This window comes from Myxocyprinus asiaticus, chromosome 43, assembly GCF_019703515.2.
Source record: "Myxocyprinus asiaticus isolate MX2 ecotype Aquarium Trade chromosome 43, UBuf_Myxa_2, whole genome shotgun sequence".
NCBI classification, from domain to species: domain Eukaryota; kingdom Metazoa; phylum Chordata; class Actinopteri; order Cypriniformes; family Catostomidae; genus Myxocyprinus; species Myxocyprinus asiaticus.
In genome coordinates this window covers 19545291-19564676 of record NC_059386.1, presented here as the reverse complement: position 1 = coordinate 19564676, position 19386 = coordinate 19545291, and the positions used below count along the sequence as shown (strand labels likewise).

At 44.0% G+C, this 19386-nt stretch overlaps 1 protein-coding gene across 4 annotated transcripts in view; it reads left to right on the top strand.

Annotated features, from left to right (window-relative positions):
- LOC127433848 (glutamate receptor ionotropic, kainate 1-like) overlaps nucleotides 1-19386 on the top strand; it is a 114796-nt gene that overhangs the window by 32091 nt on the left and 63319 nt on the right. For 3 of the 4 annotated variants that reach the window (XM_051686115.1, XM_051686117.1, XM_051686114.1), the window contains 3 exons: nucleotides 4413-4580; nucleotides 7579-7836; nucleotides 18795-18976. In XM_051686115.1, the coding sequence (XP_051542075.1) occupies nucleotides 4413-4580; nucleotides 7579-7836; nucleotides 18795-18976 (608 nt within the window). Of the gene's footprint in view, nucleotides 1-3989; nucleotides 4037-4412; nucleotides 4581-7578; nucleotides 7837-18794; nucleotides 18977-19386 lie in introns of those variants that run through there. The other variant, XM_051686118.1, reaches the window with a different exon arrangement.

The window sequence follows — 19386 nt, the reverse complement described above, 5'->3', positions numbered from 1 at the left end:
CAGGCGACCCAGGGATGAGGTGACTCTCGTTGACTGGCCTGACCCAGGTGTGTGCACAGACCCCACTCCTGCCCCTGGGCCAGCACGAGGTGAGTACCCTCGTAACATCTCCGGGTGCCTTCTGGGCCCCGGCACCCAAATGGCATACAGTGGTCCTTGGGGCTGCTCACCCGCCCCAGCCACCGGCCACCGTTGCGGGCTTGCGGGGCAGCACGCCTCCCTCGGATGATCTTCCCGGTGGGGCGTCTGCTCTGCCTCGCCACGAAGCACCCACCCCAGGTGTGATAAATCCAATCGTCCCCCTGGTGCCGTTAGCACAGAGGCTGGAAGCCTGGTTAGCACTTTCCAGCTTGTCGCGATGGCTCATCAGGACGATCTGGCTCTGCTATGCGATCCAGTTCACCAGACAGCCGCCCAGGTTCAGTGGCATCCTCTCCACCGCAGTGCGAGGCGAAGGGAGTGATAGAGCTCGTCCCCTTAGCCGAGTATTTTATCATGCCCAATTCTGGATCTGCGTGCCTTGAACAAAGCCTTACACAGGCTTTCGTTAAAGATGTTGATGCAGAAGCGCATCCTGACATCTGTACGACATAAGGATTGGTTCGCGGCCGTCGACCTGAAGGACGCGTACTTTCATGTATCGATCCTTCCTCGACACAGACCCTTACTTCTGTTTGCCTTCGAGGGACGAGCATACCAGTACAAGGTCCTCCCTTTCAGCCTGTCCCTGTCTCCTCGCATCTTTACCAAAGTCGCAGAGGCTGCCCAGGCCCCGCTAAGGGAGAAGGGCATTCGCATCCTCAATTGTCTCGATGACTGGCTGATCCTAGCTCACTTGCAATATCTATTGTGTGCGCACAGGGACATTGTGCTTCGGCACCTCAACCGACTGGGGCTTCAGGTCAACTGGGAAATGAGCAAGCTCTCCCCTGTGCAGAGCATCTCTTTTCTCGGTATGGAGATGGACTTGGTCACCATGATGGCACGCCTTATGAATGAGCGTGCACAGTCGCTGCTCGCCTGCCTGAGAACCTTCAGGCAGAAGGTAGTGGTGCCAGTGAAACAATTTCAGAGGCTCCGGGTTGATGCTCTGCTACAGACTCGAGTCCCGAGGTGGGCATGGCGCCACGGCACCCAGTGTGTGACTATCACACCAAGGTGCCGCCAAACTTTCAGCCTTTGGTCAGATCTGGCATTTCTACGGGCAGGGGTTCCCTTAGAGTAGGTCTTGAGGTGTGTCGTGGTCATGACGGTTGCCTCAAATTCGGGCTGGGGCGCCGTGCACAACGGGCAGGCAGCCTGCAATGGCACATCAGCTTCCTAGAGTTGCTGGCAGTATCGCTGGCCATGTGGAGGCTTCAGCCGTTGATTCAGGGCAAGCACGTGTTGGTCCTGATGGACAACACAGCGACCGTGGCGTACATAAACCACCAGGGTGGCGTATGCTCACGTCGCATGTCGCAACTCGCCCACCGCCTCCTCCTTTGAAGTCAGCAGATGTTGAAGTCTCTGTGAGCCACTCACCTCCCGGGCATCCTCAACCATGCAGCGGATGCACTTTCACGGCAGATAATGCTCCACGGAGAGTGGACACTCCACCCCCGCACAGTCCAGCTAATTCGGGAGAGATTCAGGAAGGCGCAGGTGGACATGTTCGCCTCCCAAGAGTCCTCTCATTGCCCCCTTTGGTACTCCCTGTCCGAGGCTCCCCTCGGCACGGATGCCTTAGCGCACAGCTGGCCTCGGGGGCTGCGCAAGTACACGTTTCCCCCAGTGAGCCTCGTTGCACAGACATCAACACAACGTTGAGTGAGTGACAGACAGGGAACATCTTGGTTACTAATGTAACCTCTGTTCCCTGATGGGGGGAATGAAACTTTGTGTCCTTCCTGCTGCGGCGCTGAACCAATCGCTGACATGGCCGGGACTCTCTCTCGGCTCCTCAGCACAACTCTGAATGAGTGGTGCACGCCATCTCCTTTTATACCCATATGTCCGGGGTGGAGAGGGGCATGCAAATTCCACTCGCCAATTTTCATTGGCCTTTTCTGAATAAAGCAAAGGTGATTGGAGCTCTCGAGCGAACCCCTAGTGTCACTACATCGACACAATGTCTCGTTCCCTCCATCAGGGAACAGAGGTTACATCATTAACCAAGATGTTTTGGTGTCATGCTAGGATGTACAGTTCTGCTCAAAAGTTTGCATAACCTGGCAGAAATTGTGAAATTTTGGCATTGATTTTGAAAATATGACTGATCATGCAAAAAAACTGTCTTTTATTTAAGGATAGTGATCATATGAAGCCATTTATCATCACATAGTTGTTTGGCTCCTTTTTAAATCATAATGATAACAGAAATCACCCAAATGGCCCTGATCAAAAGTTTACATACCCTTGAATGTTTGGCCTTGTTACAGACACACAAGGTGACACACACAGGTTTAAATGACAATTAAAGGTTAATTTCCTACACCTGTGGCTTTTTAAATTGCAATTAGTGCCTGTGTATAAATAGTCAATGAGTTTGTTAGCTCTCACGTGGATGCACTGAGCAGGCTAGATACTGAGCCATGGGGAGCAGAAAAGTACTGGTAATGGAACTTTATAAAGATGGAAAAGGATATAAAAATATATCCAAAGCCTTGAAAATGCCAGTCAGTACTGTTCAATCACTTATTAAGAAGTGGAAAATTCGGGGATCTCTTGATACCAAGCCCAGGTCAGGTAGACCAAGAATGATTTCAGCCACAACTGCCAGAATAATTGTTCGGGATACAAAGAAAACCCCACAGGTAACCTCAGGAGAAATACAGGCTGCTCTGGAAAAAGACGGTGTGGTTGTTTCAAGGATCACAATATGACGGTACATGAACAAAAATTAGCCGCATGGTCTAGTTTCTAGAAAGAAGCCTTTCTTTTACAATATGCCCGGTTACAATATGCCCGACAACACCTTGACATGCCTCAAAGCTTCTGGCACACTGTAATTTGGAGTGACGAGACCAAAATAGAGCTTTATGGTCACAACCATCTATGTTTGGAGAGGGGTCAACAAGGCCTATAGTGAAAAGAATATCATCCCCACTGTGAAGCATGTTGGTGGCTCACTGTTTTGGGGGGTGTGAGCTCTAAAGGCATGGGGAATCTTGTGAAAATTGATGGCAAGATGAATGCAGCATGTTATCAGAAAATACTGGCAGACAATTTGCATTCTTCTGCATGAAAGCTGTGCATGGGACGCTGTGGGACTTTCCAGCATGACAATGACCCTAAGCACAAGGCCAAGTTGACCCTCCAGTGGTTACAGCAGAAAAAGTTGAAGGTTCTGGAGTGGCCATCACAGTCTCCTGACCTTAATATCATTGAGCCACTCTGGGGAGATCTCAAACGTGCGGTTCATGCAAGACGACCAAAGACTTTGCATGACCTGGAGGCATTTTGCCAAGACGAATGGGCAGCAATACCACCTGCAAGAATTTGGGGCCTCATAGACAACTATTTGGGGCCTCATAGACAACTATTACAAAAGACTGCACACTGTCATTGATGCTAAAGGGGGCAATACACAGTATTTTTTTTTTTCTCTCAATTTGGAATGCCCATTTCCTAATGTGCTTTTAAGTCCTTGTGGTCATGTAGTGATTCGCCTCAATCCGAGTGGCGGAGAATGAATCCCAGTTGCCTCTGCGTCTGAGAGTGTCAACCTGTGCATCTTAACAAGTGGCTTGTTGAGTGTGTTGCCATGGAGACATAGCACGTGTGGAGGCTTCACGCCATCCACCGCGGCATCCACGCTCAACTCACCACGTGCCCCACCGAGAACGAACCACATTATAGCGACCACGAGGAGGTTACCCCATGTGACTCCCTAGCAACCGGGCCAATTTGGTTGCTTAGGAGACCTGGGTGGAGTCACTCAGCACGCCCTGGGATTTGAACTAGTGAACTAGCGAACTCCAGTGGTGGTAGCCAGCGTCTTTTACCACTGAGCTACCCAGGCCCCCTTGGCAAGACACAGTATTAAGAACTAAGGGTATCATTTCATTTTTTTCATTGTTGCCATGTTTTGTTTTATGATTGTGCCATTCTGTTATAACCTACAGTTGAATATGAATCCCATAAGAAATAAAAGAAATGTGTTTTGCCTGCTCACTCATGTTTTCTTTAAAAATGGTACATATATTACCAATTCTCCAAGGGTATGCAAACTTTTGAGCACAACTGTAAATTGGATGAATAACTTGTGAGAAAAGTAGTCTAACCTGTCTAAATAGGTTTACATATTCACATATTCACGCATTGTAGTGCGAGATGAATAAAATGCTTTATTTTTACTGACTTGAAAGTACAATTATATGTTTTATTTGCTTTACTTATTGCTTATCTCTCATTTACTTTTTTGGTTGCAGGGGGCATCTTTGAGACGCGGGAAAATGAACCTGTGAGTATGGATGAACTCACCTTTAAATTTGCTGTAACTAGTATTAACCGAAACAGAACCTTGATGCCAAACACCACGTTGACCTACGACATCCAGAGAGTAAACCTCTTTGACAGTTTCGAGGCCTCCAGAAGAGGTATGACTCTATATAAACAATAAATGTTTTGTAATATTGAATTGTAAGTATTAGTATATTTGTTTTTTTACCAAAACATTTTTATTACATGCATTTTAACTAGGGCTGTCGATTTTATGCATTAATTTAGTGCGATTATGTGAAAAATAACACGTCACTCCGCTGTAAAGTTATTTCAGTATTCTTTTAGATATCACAAACCTCCATGCAGAAGATTAAATACACATTACTAGGTAAAATGGTTGAATATGCTTTATAAGAACACTAACATTTGTCTATATAAACACTTTTTTTATCAAGACTAGTATAAGACTATCAAAACTAGATGTCCAGTTAGTTCACTTTCAGAAATACTAGCTTTTAAATACTAAATAAATAAAAATACTAAATCTTTTAAAGATTTTAAAGATTTTAAATCTACCCCTCTCTACCTTGGCTCGTGTTTACTGAGCTTCTTCATCTGCACATGCAAATTGCATAAATTACAAATCTAATATAAATTTTAGATGGTCAAATTATGAAATATTAACAAATTGATAAGTTCAGTTGGTGTTTCAACAAATAAAACATAATACTTCTACATAAGAACAAATTACACATGCAAATACAACAATGACTAAAGGTATGCTCTTTCTCCAAAGTATGCAGGCATGAGTAACGAGATCTCATTCTGTTCCATTCTGTGTCATTTGAGTCATCATTGAGTCTGTGTCATGTGCTTGGCGCCATTTTCTGGAGGTCATATGCATTTAGAATGAGAGATCCTCTCTGCCCATATTTGGATGACTTCAAATATCTTAAAAATGAACATCCTAAAATCCTGACTTTATATGCCCTGCCTAAAATACATAATTCTTAATTCCTTGACTTTCATATTCAGCCATTGGTCAAGAAATTACCATCATATTTAAAAGAGTTTTTAAATAAATTGAAACAGATTTCAAATTTTAGTTCAACAGATTGGCTGGTGACACTTGGCATTACATCTCTAAACACCAATATACCTCATAATGCAGGTTTAGAAGCTTTGAAATTCTATTGCATAGATCAAGACATCAAGGTACCTATTGAATTTATAGTGGATCTTACTAAGATGGTTTTGACAAACAACTATTTCTTATTCAAAAAAGATTTCTACCTACAAGGTACTGTGATGGGTACACCGCTAGCTCCAAACTATGTTAACCTATCATGGGTAAATTTGAACTAGATTACTTTCATAACAATAATCCTTTCAGTTTAAATATTAAATATTGGGCACAATATATTGATGATTGTTTTATGATATGGACTGGCTCTGAAAAAGAACTACAAGCATTCATCATGTTCATTAATTCCATAGTCTCTTCTATTAAGTTTACAATGGAAAGGAGCCGTGAAACAATACATTTTTTGGATGTGAAGTTGACTAAGATGGATGAATCGTTACATACAACCGTCTAACGGAAGCCAACAGATAAAAACACAATACTGACAGCAGATAGTTCTGCCATCCAACTCCCCTTAAAAAAGCGAACCTATTAGTCAACGTCACAGACTTAAACGCATTTGCAGTTCCAATAATGAGTTTAATGAACAAACCAAATTACTTATTCAACGATTCCGATATAGAGGATATCCGGAAACCAGGTTAAGTAATGCTTTAGAAAAAGTAAATAATTTAGAAAGAAATACTTTTTACTTGCTAAAAAACCTACTCCCAAACAGAAGAAAAAATGTTCAGTGAATTGCACATTAACATAAAACAATAATAGTGATATGATTAAATCTATTATCTATAAACATTGGCATATATTATCATCGGGCATATCATTAAACAGTGTATTTCAAAACTCTCCATTATTTACTTATAAAAGGGCACATAATTGATCAGATATGTTATTCAGCTCAGATGTACTAAAAAGAAAGAAAAAAACTACATTTATACAGGGCTGTTTCCCATGTAGAAATTGTGCTGCCTGCCAAAACTTAATAAAATGTTAATAAAGAGTTTGTATGTCCTTGTACAAAAAAATATTATAAGATCAAGTCATTGATAACCTGTACAACTAAAAATGTAATTTAGATGTTAAGATGTCCTAGCCAAAAGATATATATTGGTAAATCATCACGACAACTAAAACTTGGAATTAATGAACATAGGTTAACTATTAGACATCAAGATATAACGTCTACAGCAGCAAGAGATTTTAATGAGATGAGTCATCATAGTATCAAACAATTGGAATGCATTGGGATAGAGGGATAGAATTCATAAATCTCATAGAGGAGGTCATTTAAATAACGAATTATTAAAGTGTGAAGCTTTTTGGATTCACACACTCAAAGCACTAGCCCCTAATAATCTGAATGAAGAACTAGACCTATCGATTTTCCTTTGATCAAATTATAATCAAATATTTTATTAATGATGTATATACTTTGGCAAAGGACATATATGGGAATTTTAAACTGTGAAGACTAATGTTGATTTATGACGGTGCAAATCTGATGTTTCAATGTTTGGATCTTTCACACTTGGATGATTGTTCTTGTTTAGTGATTAAATTAAATCATGTATGTTTTGTGATTCTTGTGTTTAGTGTTGATTGTGACTTATAGCGCCTTTTAAAATTGTATTCAGATGTATCTGGGTTGGTGACCTGCATTGTATATATCTATTATTGTTAGCACCTGGTGATCTTTTAAGCACTGATTGAGTCTAATTATGATTGAAAATGTGATGATGCCACAAAGATGTTGTTTGTATAAAAAGACACATAGAGGAAGGCCTGTGCGCCGAAACGTCTGTGTTCAATCCCCTGTAAAGTCATGTAATTAAAACAACAGAAGTTTATTAACAGAGTGCGGATCATCTCTTCATTGTTTGACAAATAGCTTTTCTTATGTACACAATTGTTATATGCTTTTCTCCAAACCCTTTAATTCTACCACACCTTGTCTTATGTCACCTGTGTTCCTTCCCCTGTATCTTCTCTCTCCATTTCTCTTCTCTCAGTATGTGATCAGTTGGCCCTGGGGGTGGCGGCAGTCTTCGGCCCCTCTCACAGCTCTTCAGTCAGTGCCGTCCAATCAATTTGCAATGCCCTGGAGGTCCCGCACATCCAGACTCGCTGGAAACACCCATCTGTGGACAATAAAGACAATTTCTACATTAACCTCTACCCTGAGTACACCTCCATAAGCAGAGCTATTCTGGACATTGTAATTTTCTACAAATGGAAGTGTGTCACTGTGGTCTATGAGGATAGCACAGGTGAGTGAAAGTTATGATTTAGAAAGGGGATTTTTAAAGGGCGCCTTAATGTGCTGAGCTTTTGTTGAAAGGCTTTTTGAAGTGGGATCTTCACACCTTTGAGCTTTAAAATAGACAGGATGGGCTACAACTTTGTACTGAAATCCTCGTAGGTTAAATGGTTTTATACTGTATGTATTTAAGCTTACTTGTTGGAAAGAGTGACTGATGTCCACATATATTTGCATTCTAATACATTTAAAACAAATGGAAATGCTAACTGAATATAAGACTAATTCCTGTTGCATTCTGCAAATTAATGGACATTCTCTCTATATGCATCATTTGAAGGGATATTTAAAGGGATAGTTTACCTAAAAATGAAAATTCTGTCATCATTTATTCACCTTTATGTTGTTCCAAATCCATATGAATTTCTGTCTTTCGTGGAGCACATAACATGATGTTAGGCAGAATGTTAGCCTCAGTCACCATTCACTTTCATTGCATCTTTTTTCCATTCAGTATAAGTGATATAACAAAGTAATATAACACAATACGTTTAAGTGTATTAAGAAAGCTAAATGAGATTAATGTACATTCAATAATAAAACATTTAAATATAATTTTTTTTTTTTACTAGATTTACTCTGCTCTATTAAGGTGGAAATGTGTCGTTACATTCGGTTAAATGGGTCTATTGCTGTAAAGGTGTTTTTAACCCTTTAAGCTCTGAAGGTGTTTTTAAAGATTTCCTGTTTCAGTGGCATGCCCTGAATTAAAGGCTTTTAACTCTACAATTGGTCAGTTGTTTGGTATCATTTTAAAGAAAACTGTAAAAATTTGTTTAATGTTCTAGATTATAAATTATGAGACTCTCAGCCTAAGAAACTGCGTAAAAAATCACAAACACACACAAAACTTGAGCCAAAAATTACACTTTATTTTAATGTGTCCTTGTTACAGTGTAATTACACAAGTAATTACTGATTATTACTAATTAACAACATGTACTTACTATAGGGTTAGGGTTAGGGTTAGGGTTTGGTTTAGGGTTAGTTGCTTGAAATGACACATAATTGACTGTTATTACTATAGTAAATACACGTAATATGTGCAACAAGGACACATTAAAATAAAGGGTTACCTTTACTTTTTCCTTATTTTTTCTGATTTGACATTAAAAATCTCAGGGTGTTAATAAGGTAGTTAAAATAAAACTGCTTTTGTTTTGTTTTTTTCCACTCATGTCACCTGTAACTAAGTAAAATTTTGTGTTGATTCAACAAAGCATTCAAAAGTTATAACAGTACAAACATAATTTATCCTAGTATCCAAAAATGTCTCCAAGTGTCCAAAAACCTCTAAATATAAAAAATAAATTTAAATTAAAAAAATTCCCATCTCCACTATGCACATCATCACATTTTTGAACCGCGGTGCATCGTGCCACCATAAACCATTTCACCCCTAATAATTGTACATAAGAACAAATTACACATGCAAATACAACAATGACTAAATGTATGCTCTCTCTCCAAAGCATGCAGGCATGAGTAAAGAGATCTCATTCAATTCCATTCTGTGTCATTTGAGCCATCATTGAGTCTGTGTCATGTACTTGGCGCCATCTCCTAGTGGTCATATGTAATTAGAGTGAACGATCCTCTTAGAACTGACTTCCACCTCTGTTTGCAGTGATCTGAATCCTAATACCATTGGTTTAGCTTTCCATGAAGCTGGACAACGCATTACATAATTTCCGATGAAGTCATCTGATCCAGGAAAGCTAACGGGTTTTTAGCCAGATAGCACATTGAGCTCTGTGCACATTGTGCTAAGTGTGGATTATCTAATGATCTATGCATCCGATTATGTTGTATGTGGGCTCATTTTAAAGATAATCGCCTCCTCTAAGTAATGGCATGTATTTTATGTTATGTTTATATTTCGTGAAGTTATGAACAAAAATGCGGCATATAAGCAATACCTGTTTACATGTAAGTTATTTCTCGCTATATTTTTGTCTCTGAGTAAAACAAATAGGCTGGTTGTATTCTACTCCATGAGAGATTTCCAACAACATATAACACATGGCTATTTGATCAGTTTAATAATTTTACTGATTACAATAATAAGGACAGTGCACATTTATTAATAATTATCAAAACGGAACACTTCCGATATGTCTGAAAATTTCAAAGCTCTTGTTCAGTAGCAAAGGCAGGCCCATCCGAGCTTAAAGGGTTAAAAACAACATAAAAATTTGACTGTAATAACTTTCTATTTAAAATACCCTGGTGTTATTGTGTACATTCTTCCGAAAATGTTTTAATCAAAATATAATACATTTATCCACTTCTACAGCGACTGTTCTTCTGATGTAATGAACGTTACATTTATATAGCGCTTTTCTGACATTACACTCAAAGCACTTTACACAGTGAACAGGGAACTCTCCTCAACCTCCACCAGTGTGCAGCATCCACCTGGATGATGGGACCGCAGCCATAGTGCACCAGTACGCTCACCACACACCACCTATTGGTGGAGAGGAGAGAGTGGAGTGATAGAGCCAATTAATGGATGGGGATTATTAGGAAGCCATGATTGATAAGGGCCAATGGGGGGAATTTGGCCAGGACACTGGGATTACACCCCTACACTTTTTCAAGAAGTGTCCTGTGATTTTTAATGACCACAGAGGGTCAGGACCTCAGTTTAACATCTCATCCGAAGGACGGTACCTTTTTACAGTATGGTGTCCCCGTCACTATACTGGGGCATTAGGACCTACACTGTCCGCAGGGTAAGCACCCCCTGCTGGACTCCCTAATACCTCTTCCAGCAGCAACCTTAGTTCCCTATCTGTCACTCACTCGACGTTGTGTCGAATAGGCTATTTGGCAATCCCCCCGGTGGATAAGGCGCTCACGGTGCACCTATGCCCGCAGAGCACCACCACCTGGCATGGGCACCCAAAGCTCCCGTCCAAGGCCTGTAGGTTTACGTCGTCCCTGACGGCCAAAGCCTACGGTGCTGCTGGACAAGCCGCCTCCGCCCTGCACACCATGGCTCACCTGCAAGTCCACCAAGCCAAGGCACTAAAGGAAATGCATGAGGGTAGTTCCGCCCCGGGATTGATGCAGGAGCTGCGCTCGGCGACCGACCTCGCTCTCCAGGCGACAAAGGTCACACGCGGTCTCTCGGGCGGGCGATGTCCACCTTGGTGGTCCAGGAGCGCCACCTTTGGCTCAACCTGGTCGAGATGAGAGAGGCCGACAAGGCACGGTTCCTTGCTGCCCCATTTCCCATATTGGCCTATTCGGTGACATCGTCGAGGACTTTACCCAGCAGTTTCCGGCGGTGAAGCAGCAGATGGAGGCTATCCGGCACATCCTGCCCCGGTGCGGCTCAAGATCCTGCACCCCGTCTGCTCATCGCCAAGGGTGTCCCCCTGCAATGACTGCACCAGCTCTGCCGCAGCCCGCCCCTGTGGCCCGGCCCCGGCGTGGAGCCCACCGCAGGAAGCAGATGCCACCCGTCTCACGGTCGGCTGCCAAGAACCCGCAAAAGGCTTCGAAGCGCCCCTGAGACGGGCGACTCAGGGATGATGAAACCCAATGCTCTGGAGCTGGTAAGCAGACCACTCCCCGGTGGAGAGCCGGGAGGAGAATCTTTTGTTACCTTTGCATTTAATTGTGCCACATGCCCAAGTGGCTGCGGTACCCAAGAGTTCAGGAAGAGCGGTTTCCTTGTTCCCTGGGGCACATACCCAGTGTGCACGGCCGTCATCACGACCACTGTCCACCACTCCATTTTGGCAGGTTTGGCGCTCCAGCGGCGGTCTCCCTGCCCCTGCGTGCCCAGCTATGGCACAAATCCGCCCCCGATGTGACAGTCTCCAGGGGTCATGAGGACAGGCCTCTTCCTCCCCCGTCCCAGGCTGTTCCGGGGGTGGTCACAAGGAGCCAGGTAAGCCCGCCGCGAGGCCCCACCTGCCGGTACGTCCGACAAGATTGTCCCCTTGGTCCCCCTCGCCCGGAGCTTGGACGTGTGGCTTACGCTTTCCAACACGTCGCGATGGTTGGTCCGGACCGTCCGACTAGGCTACGCGATTCAGTTCGCCAGGTGTCTGCCCAGGTTCAGCGGCATCTACTTCAACTCAGTGAGGGGCGAGAATGCCGCTACCTTGCACGCAGAGATCGCTACCCTCCTACGGAAGAATGCGATAGAGCCTGTCCCTCCGGCTGAGATGAAGATGGGGTTTTGCAGCCCCATTGTACCGAAAAAAGGTGGTGGGTTGCGGCCAATCTTGGACCTGCGAGTACTGAACTGGGCTTTACGCAGACTCCCGTTCAAAATGCTGACGCACAAACGAATTCTAGCGAGCATCCGGCATCAAGATTGGTTCGCAGTGGTAGACCTGAAGGACGCGTACTTCCACGTCTCGATTCTACCTCGACACAGACCCTTCCTGCGGTTTGCATTCGAGGGTCGGGCGTATCAGTACAAGATCCTCCCTTTCGGCCTATCCTTGTCCCCTCGCATCTTCATGACGTCGCAGAGGCAGCCCTTGCCCCGCTAAGAGAAGTGGGCATTCACATCCTCAACTATCTCGACGATTGGCTAACCCTAGCTCACTCTCGGGATGTGTTGTGTGCACACAGGGACCTGGTGCTCTCGCACCTCAGCCAACTAGGGCTTCAGGTCAACTGGGAAAAGAGCAAGCTCCTCCCGGTTCAGAGCATCTCTTTTCTCGGCTTGAAGTTGGACTCAGTCTTGTTGACGGCGCGCCTCATGAACGAGCGTGCACAGTCAGTGCTGACCTGTTTGAAGGTGTTCAGTCAGAAGACAGCGGTTCCACTGAAACTGTTTCAGAGGCTCCTGTGGCATATGGCATCCTCAGCGGTGGCCGCTCCGCTCGGGTTGATGCATATGAGACCGCTTCAGCACTGGCTTCAGACTCGAGTCCCAAGCATGGTACCGCGGGACACATCGCGTGGCCATCACGCCGATCTGTCACTGCCTCTTCAGCCCTTGGACCGACATCACGTTTTTATGGGCAGGCGTTCCCCTAGAGCAGGTCTCCAGGCGCGTCTTGGTTACGACAGACGCCTCCAAAACAGGCTGGGGCGCTGTATGCAACGGGCACACAGCCGCCGGCTCATGGACGGGCACGCGGCTACGTTGGCACATCAACTGCCTCGAGTTGCTGGCAATTCTGCTCTCTCTGCAGAGGTTTCGGCCATTGATCCAGGGCAAGTATGTGTTAGTTCGGACAGACAACACGGCAACGGTAGCATATGTCAACCATCAATGCGGTCTACGCTCCTGTTGTATGTCACAACTCACCCGCCGTCTCCTCCCCTGGAGTCAGCAGCACCTCAAGACGCTGAGAACCACTCACATCCCGGCCGACCTCAACACTGCAGCGGACATGCTGTCATGGCAGGTTACCCTCAGGGGAGAGTGGAGACTCCACCCTCAGGTGGTCCAGCTGATTTAGAGTCGATTCGGGCAGGCAGAGGTAGACCTATTCGCCTCCCAAGAATCCTCCCACTGCCCGCTCTGGTACGCCCTGACCGTGGCACCTCTCGGTATAAACACGCTGGCACACAGCTGGCCCCCTGGACTTCGCAAATATGCATTTCACCCAGTGAGCCTACTTGCACAGACCCTGTGCAAGGTCAGGGAGGACGAGGAGCAGGTCATCCTGGTAGCACCCTACTGGCCCACCCAGACATGGTTCTCGGACCTCACGCTCCTCGCGACAAGGAAAGGAAGCGCTGTCTCCAAGCAGAGGATCGCCCACTGGCTCATTGACACCATAACAATGGCATATCACACCCAGGACGTGCCGCCCCCGGCAGGGCTACAAGCCCATTCTACCAGGGGTGTAGCGGCCTCCTGGGCCTTGACCAGTGGTGCCTCTCTAACAGACATTTGCAGAGCAGTGGGCTGGGCAACACCTTTGTGAGGTTCTACAATCTCCGGGTGAAACCGGTTTCATCCCGTGTAGTGGCACGCACAAGCAGGTAAGTCTGGGACAGCTGGCCGTGTGTATCGCTTGCACATAGCGCCTTTCACCTCCCCTGAGCTGAAGACGTGCGCTGTTGACTCCCAATAGTGTTCACAAACTGTGTTCCCTGGATGATTTCCTCCGAGCCCTGTGGCAGACGAGTTCGGTTGGTGCTCCGCATGTGGTGGTTTCCCATAGGTAACCCCATGCAACGTATATCTTCCGCTAATTCGTTTCCCTCATGGTAAAGTGCGTCTTCCTTGGGCAGAGACCCCTCTGCCCCAGTCACCATGTTTGTAGAAACTCCTCCCCTGTAGGGTAGGACCTACCATGGGATTTCTCCACATGACATACTTCCAACAAAGTTCGGCATGACCATGTGACATATTTCCACTCAAAATACCCCCCCACCCCCTTTCTGGGCGGAGTGTGGTCTCCGCGGTGTCTTCCCCTTGGGAGTGACACCCCCCCCCCCCCGACATAGACCTGGTGGCCCCAGTTGGTTAATTCCTTTTTTGGGGGGAGAGGAAAAAAAAAAAGAGGATAAAAGGCCACGACTGGGCTAGCCTTTCTCTATCTTATGGGCAGTCGACTTGTCCCCAAAGGGCCGTTCGAAACTCATAAAAGCATTGGGGGAGGTTACGTGTCGGCCTGGTGCGCTGGCTACGAGGCACACAGTGGTCTGCCCGCCATACACCGCCAGTTCACGTAACACAGTTCAGCCAGTTGCGGCGTTTCGTATAGGGACCCCTAGTGTCACTACATCGACACGATGTCGAGTGAGTGACAGTTAGGGAACGTCCTGATTACTTGCATAACCTCCATTCCCTGATGGAGGGAATGAGACGTTGTGTCCCTCCTGCCACAACGCTGAACTACCCACTGAAATGCCTGGGACCTTGTCTCGACTCCTCAGCACAAAACCTGAATGAGTGGTTGCATACCAGCTCCTTTTATACCCATATGTCCGGGGGAGGCACAGGTAGACCTGTTCGCCTCCCAAGAATCCTCCTATGCAAATACCACTCGCCAATTTTCATTGGCCTTTTATCAAAGGCCAGAGGTGTTTCAGGCTCCCAAGAGTGACCCCCTAGTGTCACTACATCAACACAACATCTCATTCTCTCCATCAGGGAATGGAGATTACCCAAGTAACCAGGACATTTTCCCAAGAGGTCTCCCATCCAGGTACTGACCAGGTTCAGCCCTGCTTATCTTCAGAAGGCAACCAGCCTTGAGCTACAGTGAAACATGTAACCATCAGGGGAAAATAATACTAACCAATATGATCATGATAGCAACTCTATTGTAGCCTACAATCCACAATTTAGTCATATTTCAATTGATAAAGTCAAGTTTTGGCCAACAAAATGTCCTGCTAGACTAAACTAAAATTATTGTCAAGTACAGATTGGTATGATCATCTTACAGTGTTCCATGCAAAAGTGTGGAATCACTTGATTTATATAACTTTATAATAGTTCACAGAAAATATAGTGGATATTCACATTTTAAACAAGTTTAAGGCAATATTCTATAGTTCATTTACACATTTGTAGTGGTCCCCTGATAGCATACTAATCAAATCTAAACTTCACTCGCTTGCATTCTACTCTCAAACTAATTTGGAGAAAAAATCTAATGTAGAAAAACAACACAAACAAACAACCACAAGCTAAAAAAGATGAAATATTACCCTACAAATGCTTCTATATCTCCAAATTTAAATGAGCCCAACAGTGTGTTGACACTGCAGCCACTTCAAAATGTCTATCTAACAAGACCACAATTGCTTCAGCAGAAGATTTGTATCAAAATGACCAGCTTTGAAATAAGTGTGTCTGATTCATAGCCAGTGGCATGGATCGAAATCATTATGGGAGCTCAGGGAACAGATGCCAGCTCAAATTTACCCCAGTATGAACAGTCTTAACATTACACATCACACTGTCTCAGTTGTCACCAACTATAGTCTGTTTTGTTTGCAGTATTGTGACCAATCTGTTTGCAAATACAAATTACACACACCTTTCTGTGTGTTTATGTCAATAAAACCCATACATTCTTCCTGTTACGCAACACAGTTTGATAATATGATTTATGATCTAATATTGGAAGTGTGTCATTATAAGGCCAACAATAAATCAAGGCAAATAACTGTGTTGCCTGTCATTAAAGTGGCTCCAAATCCCTGCTGTTACTGTGCATTAAAGAAATTGAACATTACAGCATTCAATTCTGTTGCCAAAGCTTGTGTTTGGATGTATTAATGGGCATTTGTATGTGAGACTTTAGATGAACCCTTTATCATGAGACAAATTCTTTATTATTGTCATTTTAGACTGAACTATAAGTGTTTACAAGCACTGCCTCATAAGAAATTCACATGGCAATATTGGTCTGAGTTTACTTTTATTGAATTTCACCTGAGAGCCTGCATGAGGTACATTTGCTTCAAAACATTTGAAGAAATATGTGGTTTGTAATTCTGTTATACAGTTTGGATGTCTTTGATTTTCAGTTGCCGTAGAGATTAATTATTAAAGCTGGGTTTAGAATGTGCCAAATAGGCAGCATGGTAACACAGTGTGATGGCCTAATATAGCCAGCTTAAGATTATAGACCATACAAGAATCTATACCATACAAGGCTCAGGCTGAGCAGCATTAGAAATGTTTATTCAGGTAGCTCAGGTAAAAAAAATGTTTACTTAATGCAGAGATTTTTAACTTTTAGATGCTTAGGGCCCCAAAAATATGATGATCCACGTGCAAGGGACCACTCTCCTTAAATATAAAGACAGCTATACTGTATACACTGAAGAGCCAAAACATTATGACCACTCGCAGGTGTAGCAAATAACGTTGATCATCTCCTAACGAGGCCACATGTCAAGGTCTGGGTAGATTAGATGGTAAGTGAACAATCAGTTCTCGTAGTCATCGTGTTGAATGCAGGAGAAATGGGCAGGAGTAAAGACCTGAGCGACTTTGACAAGGGCCAAATTGTTATGGCCAGACGACTGGGTCAGAGCATCTCTGAAACGGCAAGGCTTGTGGGGTGCTCCCGGTCAGCAGTGGTGAGTACCTACCAACAGTGGTCTGAGGAGGAACAAACCACAAACTGGCAACAGGGTGTTGGGCGCCCAAGGCTCATCGATGCACGAGGGCAACGAAGGCTCTCCCATCTGGTCCAAACTGACTACTTTGGCACAAGTCACAGAAAATGTTAATAATAGTTACAGGAGGAATGTGTCACAACACACAGTGCATCGCACTCTGATGAGTATGGGGCTGTGTAGCTGCAGACCGGTCAGAGTGCCCATGATGACCCCTGTCAACCGTCGAAAGTGCCTACAATGTGCACGTGAGCATCAGAACTGAACCTTGGAGCAGTGGAAGAAGGTTGCCTGGTCCGATGAGTGCCACCTACCTAAACATAATTACAGACCAGGAACACCCCTTCATGGCAATCATATTCCCTGATAGCAGTGGCCTCTTTCAGCAGGACAATGTGCCCTGCCACACTGCACACATTGTTCGGAAATGGTTTGAGGAACATGATGAAGAGTTCAAGGTGTTGCCCTGGCCTCCAAATTCCCCAGATCTCAATCCGATTGAGCATCTGTGGGATGTGCTAGACCAATAAGTCCAATCCACGGCGGCTCTACCTCACAACTTACAGGACTTGAAGGATCTGCTGCTGATGTCTTGGTGCCAGATACCACAGGACACCTTCAGGGGTCTTGTAGAGTCCATGCCTCGGCGGGTCAGTGCTGTTTTGGCAGCACACAGAGGACCAACCGCATATTAGGCAGGTGGTCATAATGTTTTGGCTCATCGGTGTATATCCTTGCATGTAGATCCATTTATAGTACTGTGTGAGAAAAATATTAAGGATGATATTCTGAAGACAACATGTTTGCCAAATTAAATAGTCAGTGTAATATCCTTTTTTTAACCACTATTAGAATAATGTTAGATGTATAAACCTGTAGAGCTACATTTTCTATTCAAATTTCTTTGTATAGTGCTTTTCACAATAAATATTGTCCCAAATCAGCTTTACAGAGAATTAGCTTATAACCCCCAGTGAATGTATATCTAGAAATAAGACATATTTGTTCATATCCTATGTAACTGTGCAGATTTTTTTTTAAATTATTATTATTTCGTACTGTTAAAATTATGTCTGTTAATAGAATAAACCAACTGCAAAACTCATGATTGGTCTTTAGAAAGCAGAATGACAAGTAGTCCCCCCTCCCCCAGACTCTCTAGTACCCCAAGTGGCCCCCTGGGTGTCCCCGGACCCCAGTTTAAAAACCACCAGAGCTAATGCACATAGGTAAGAAGTATGTTAAACTGAGAAGAGTAGTTTTACATTTTCGAGATTGCATGGCCGTATGCTTGATTTTATGCACCGTTAGTACCGGATATAGCAAAAAGAGCCAAACCTGCTCATTAGAAGGGGTTGACTTAGTCCACATACTTTTGGCCATGTAGTGTATCATTAGTGATTTAGAACTGTATACACACAGAGTATAGTATCATATAGCACTAAAGGTGCATTTACACTGACAGCGATTTTGAGCAACAGTGCGATGGGAAGTCATTCATGTTCAATGAGAGTTGCCGTATTGAGACAACATAACCAGCATTGACAGTGCAACAAAGCTGAGCATAGTTCAGTTTTATGCAATTGCACAATGATTTGATTCAGTAGATGACCTTTCTAATGCCATTCCAATGTCTGTTTAATGCATTACTTTGTGCCACAGTAGACTTAAATGTCTTGTGATTAAAGAGAACAAAAGGAAATACAGCTATTTGTGGTCCCAAAAACATCTACTATCACACTGGGGAAATCAAGTGTAATTACTGCATCCAGTGATGAGTTTGTTCCTCTTTCATTGCTGGCCACCTTTGATCACTTTTTTGTGTTGTGTTGTTTAAAGGATTAATGCGCATGCAGGAACTGATAAAAGCTCCGTCCAAAAACAACCTGAAGATCCGTATTCGCCAGCTGCCTTCAGAAGGAAGCGATAGCCGCCCCCTGCTTAAGGAGATGAAGAAAGAAAAAGAGTTTTACATTATCTTTGACTGCCCCTACCAAGTAGCCGCCGAGCTTCTCAAACAGGTGGAGTACAATGTCAAAAAGATGAGATGTCAAAAATTACCGGTATTTCGGATTGTGTTGAGACTAACATAAAGTAACAATATACATTTTTTAACAGTATTGGTAGTGCTGAAAATGGACGTAATTTGGTACCGACGTGCTATCTGAATGGCATATATGGATGAGCAAACAAAAGTATCGATATTGATGTTCAAGAATATCGATCCTCATATTAAAAAATTTAACATAAATATAAATTAAAAAGTAGTTTCTTTTACTATAGTGATTTTAATATGTAGTTACCGTGAAAATTAATGTGTATCAAAAGATTCGAAGTGGGAAAAAAAGAGTATTAGCAAATAGTAGCATAGGAAAGGAACTGTTAGCCTTCCTCTGCGAGCCTTCCTCAGTGCCATGTATTGTGTGTTTGG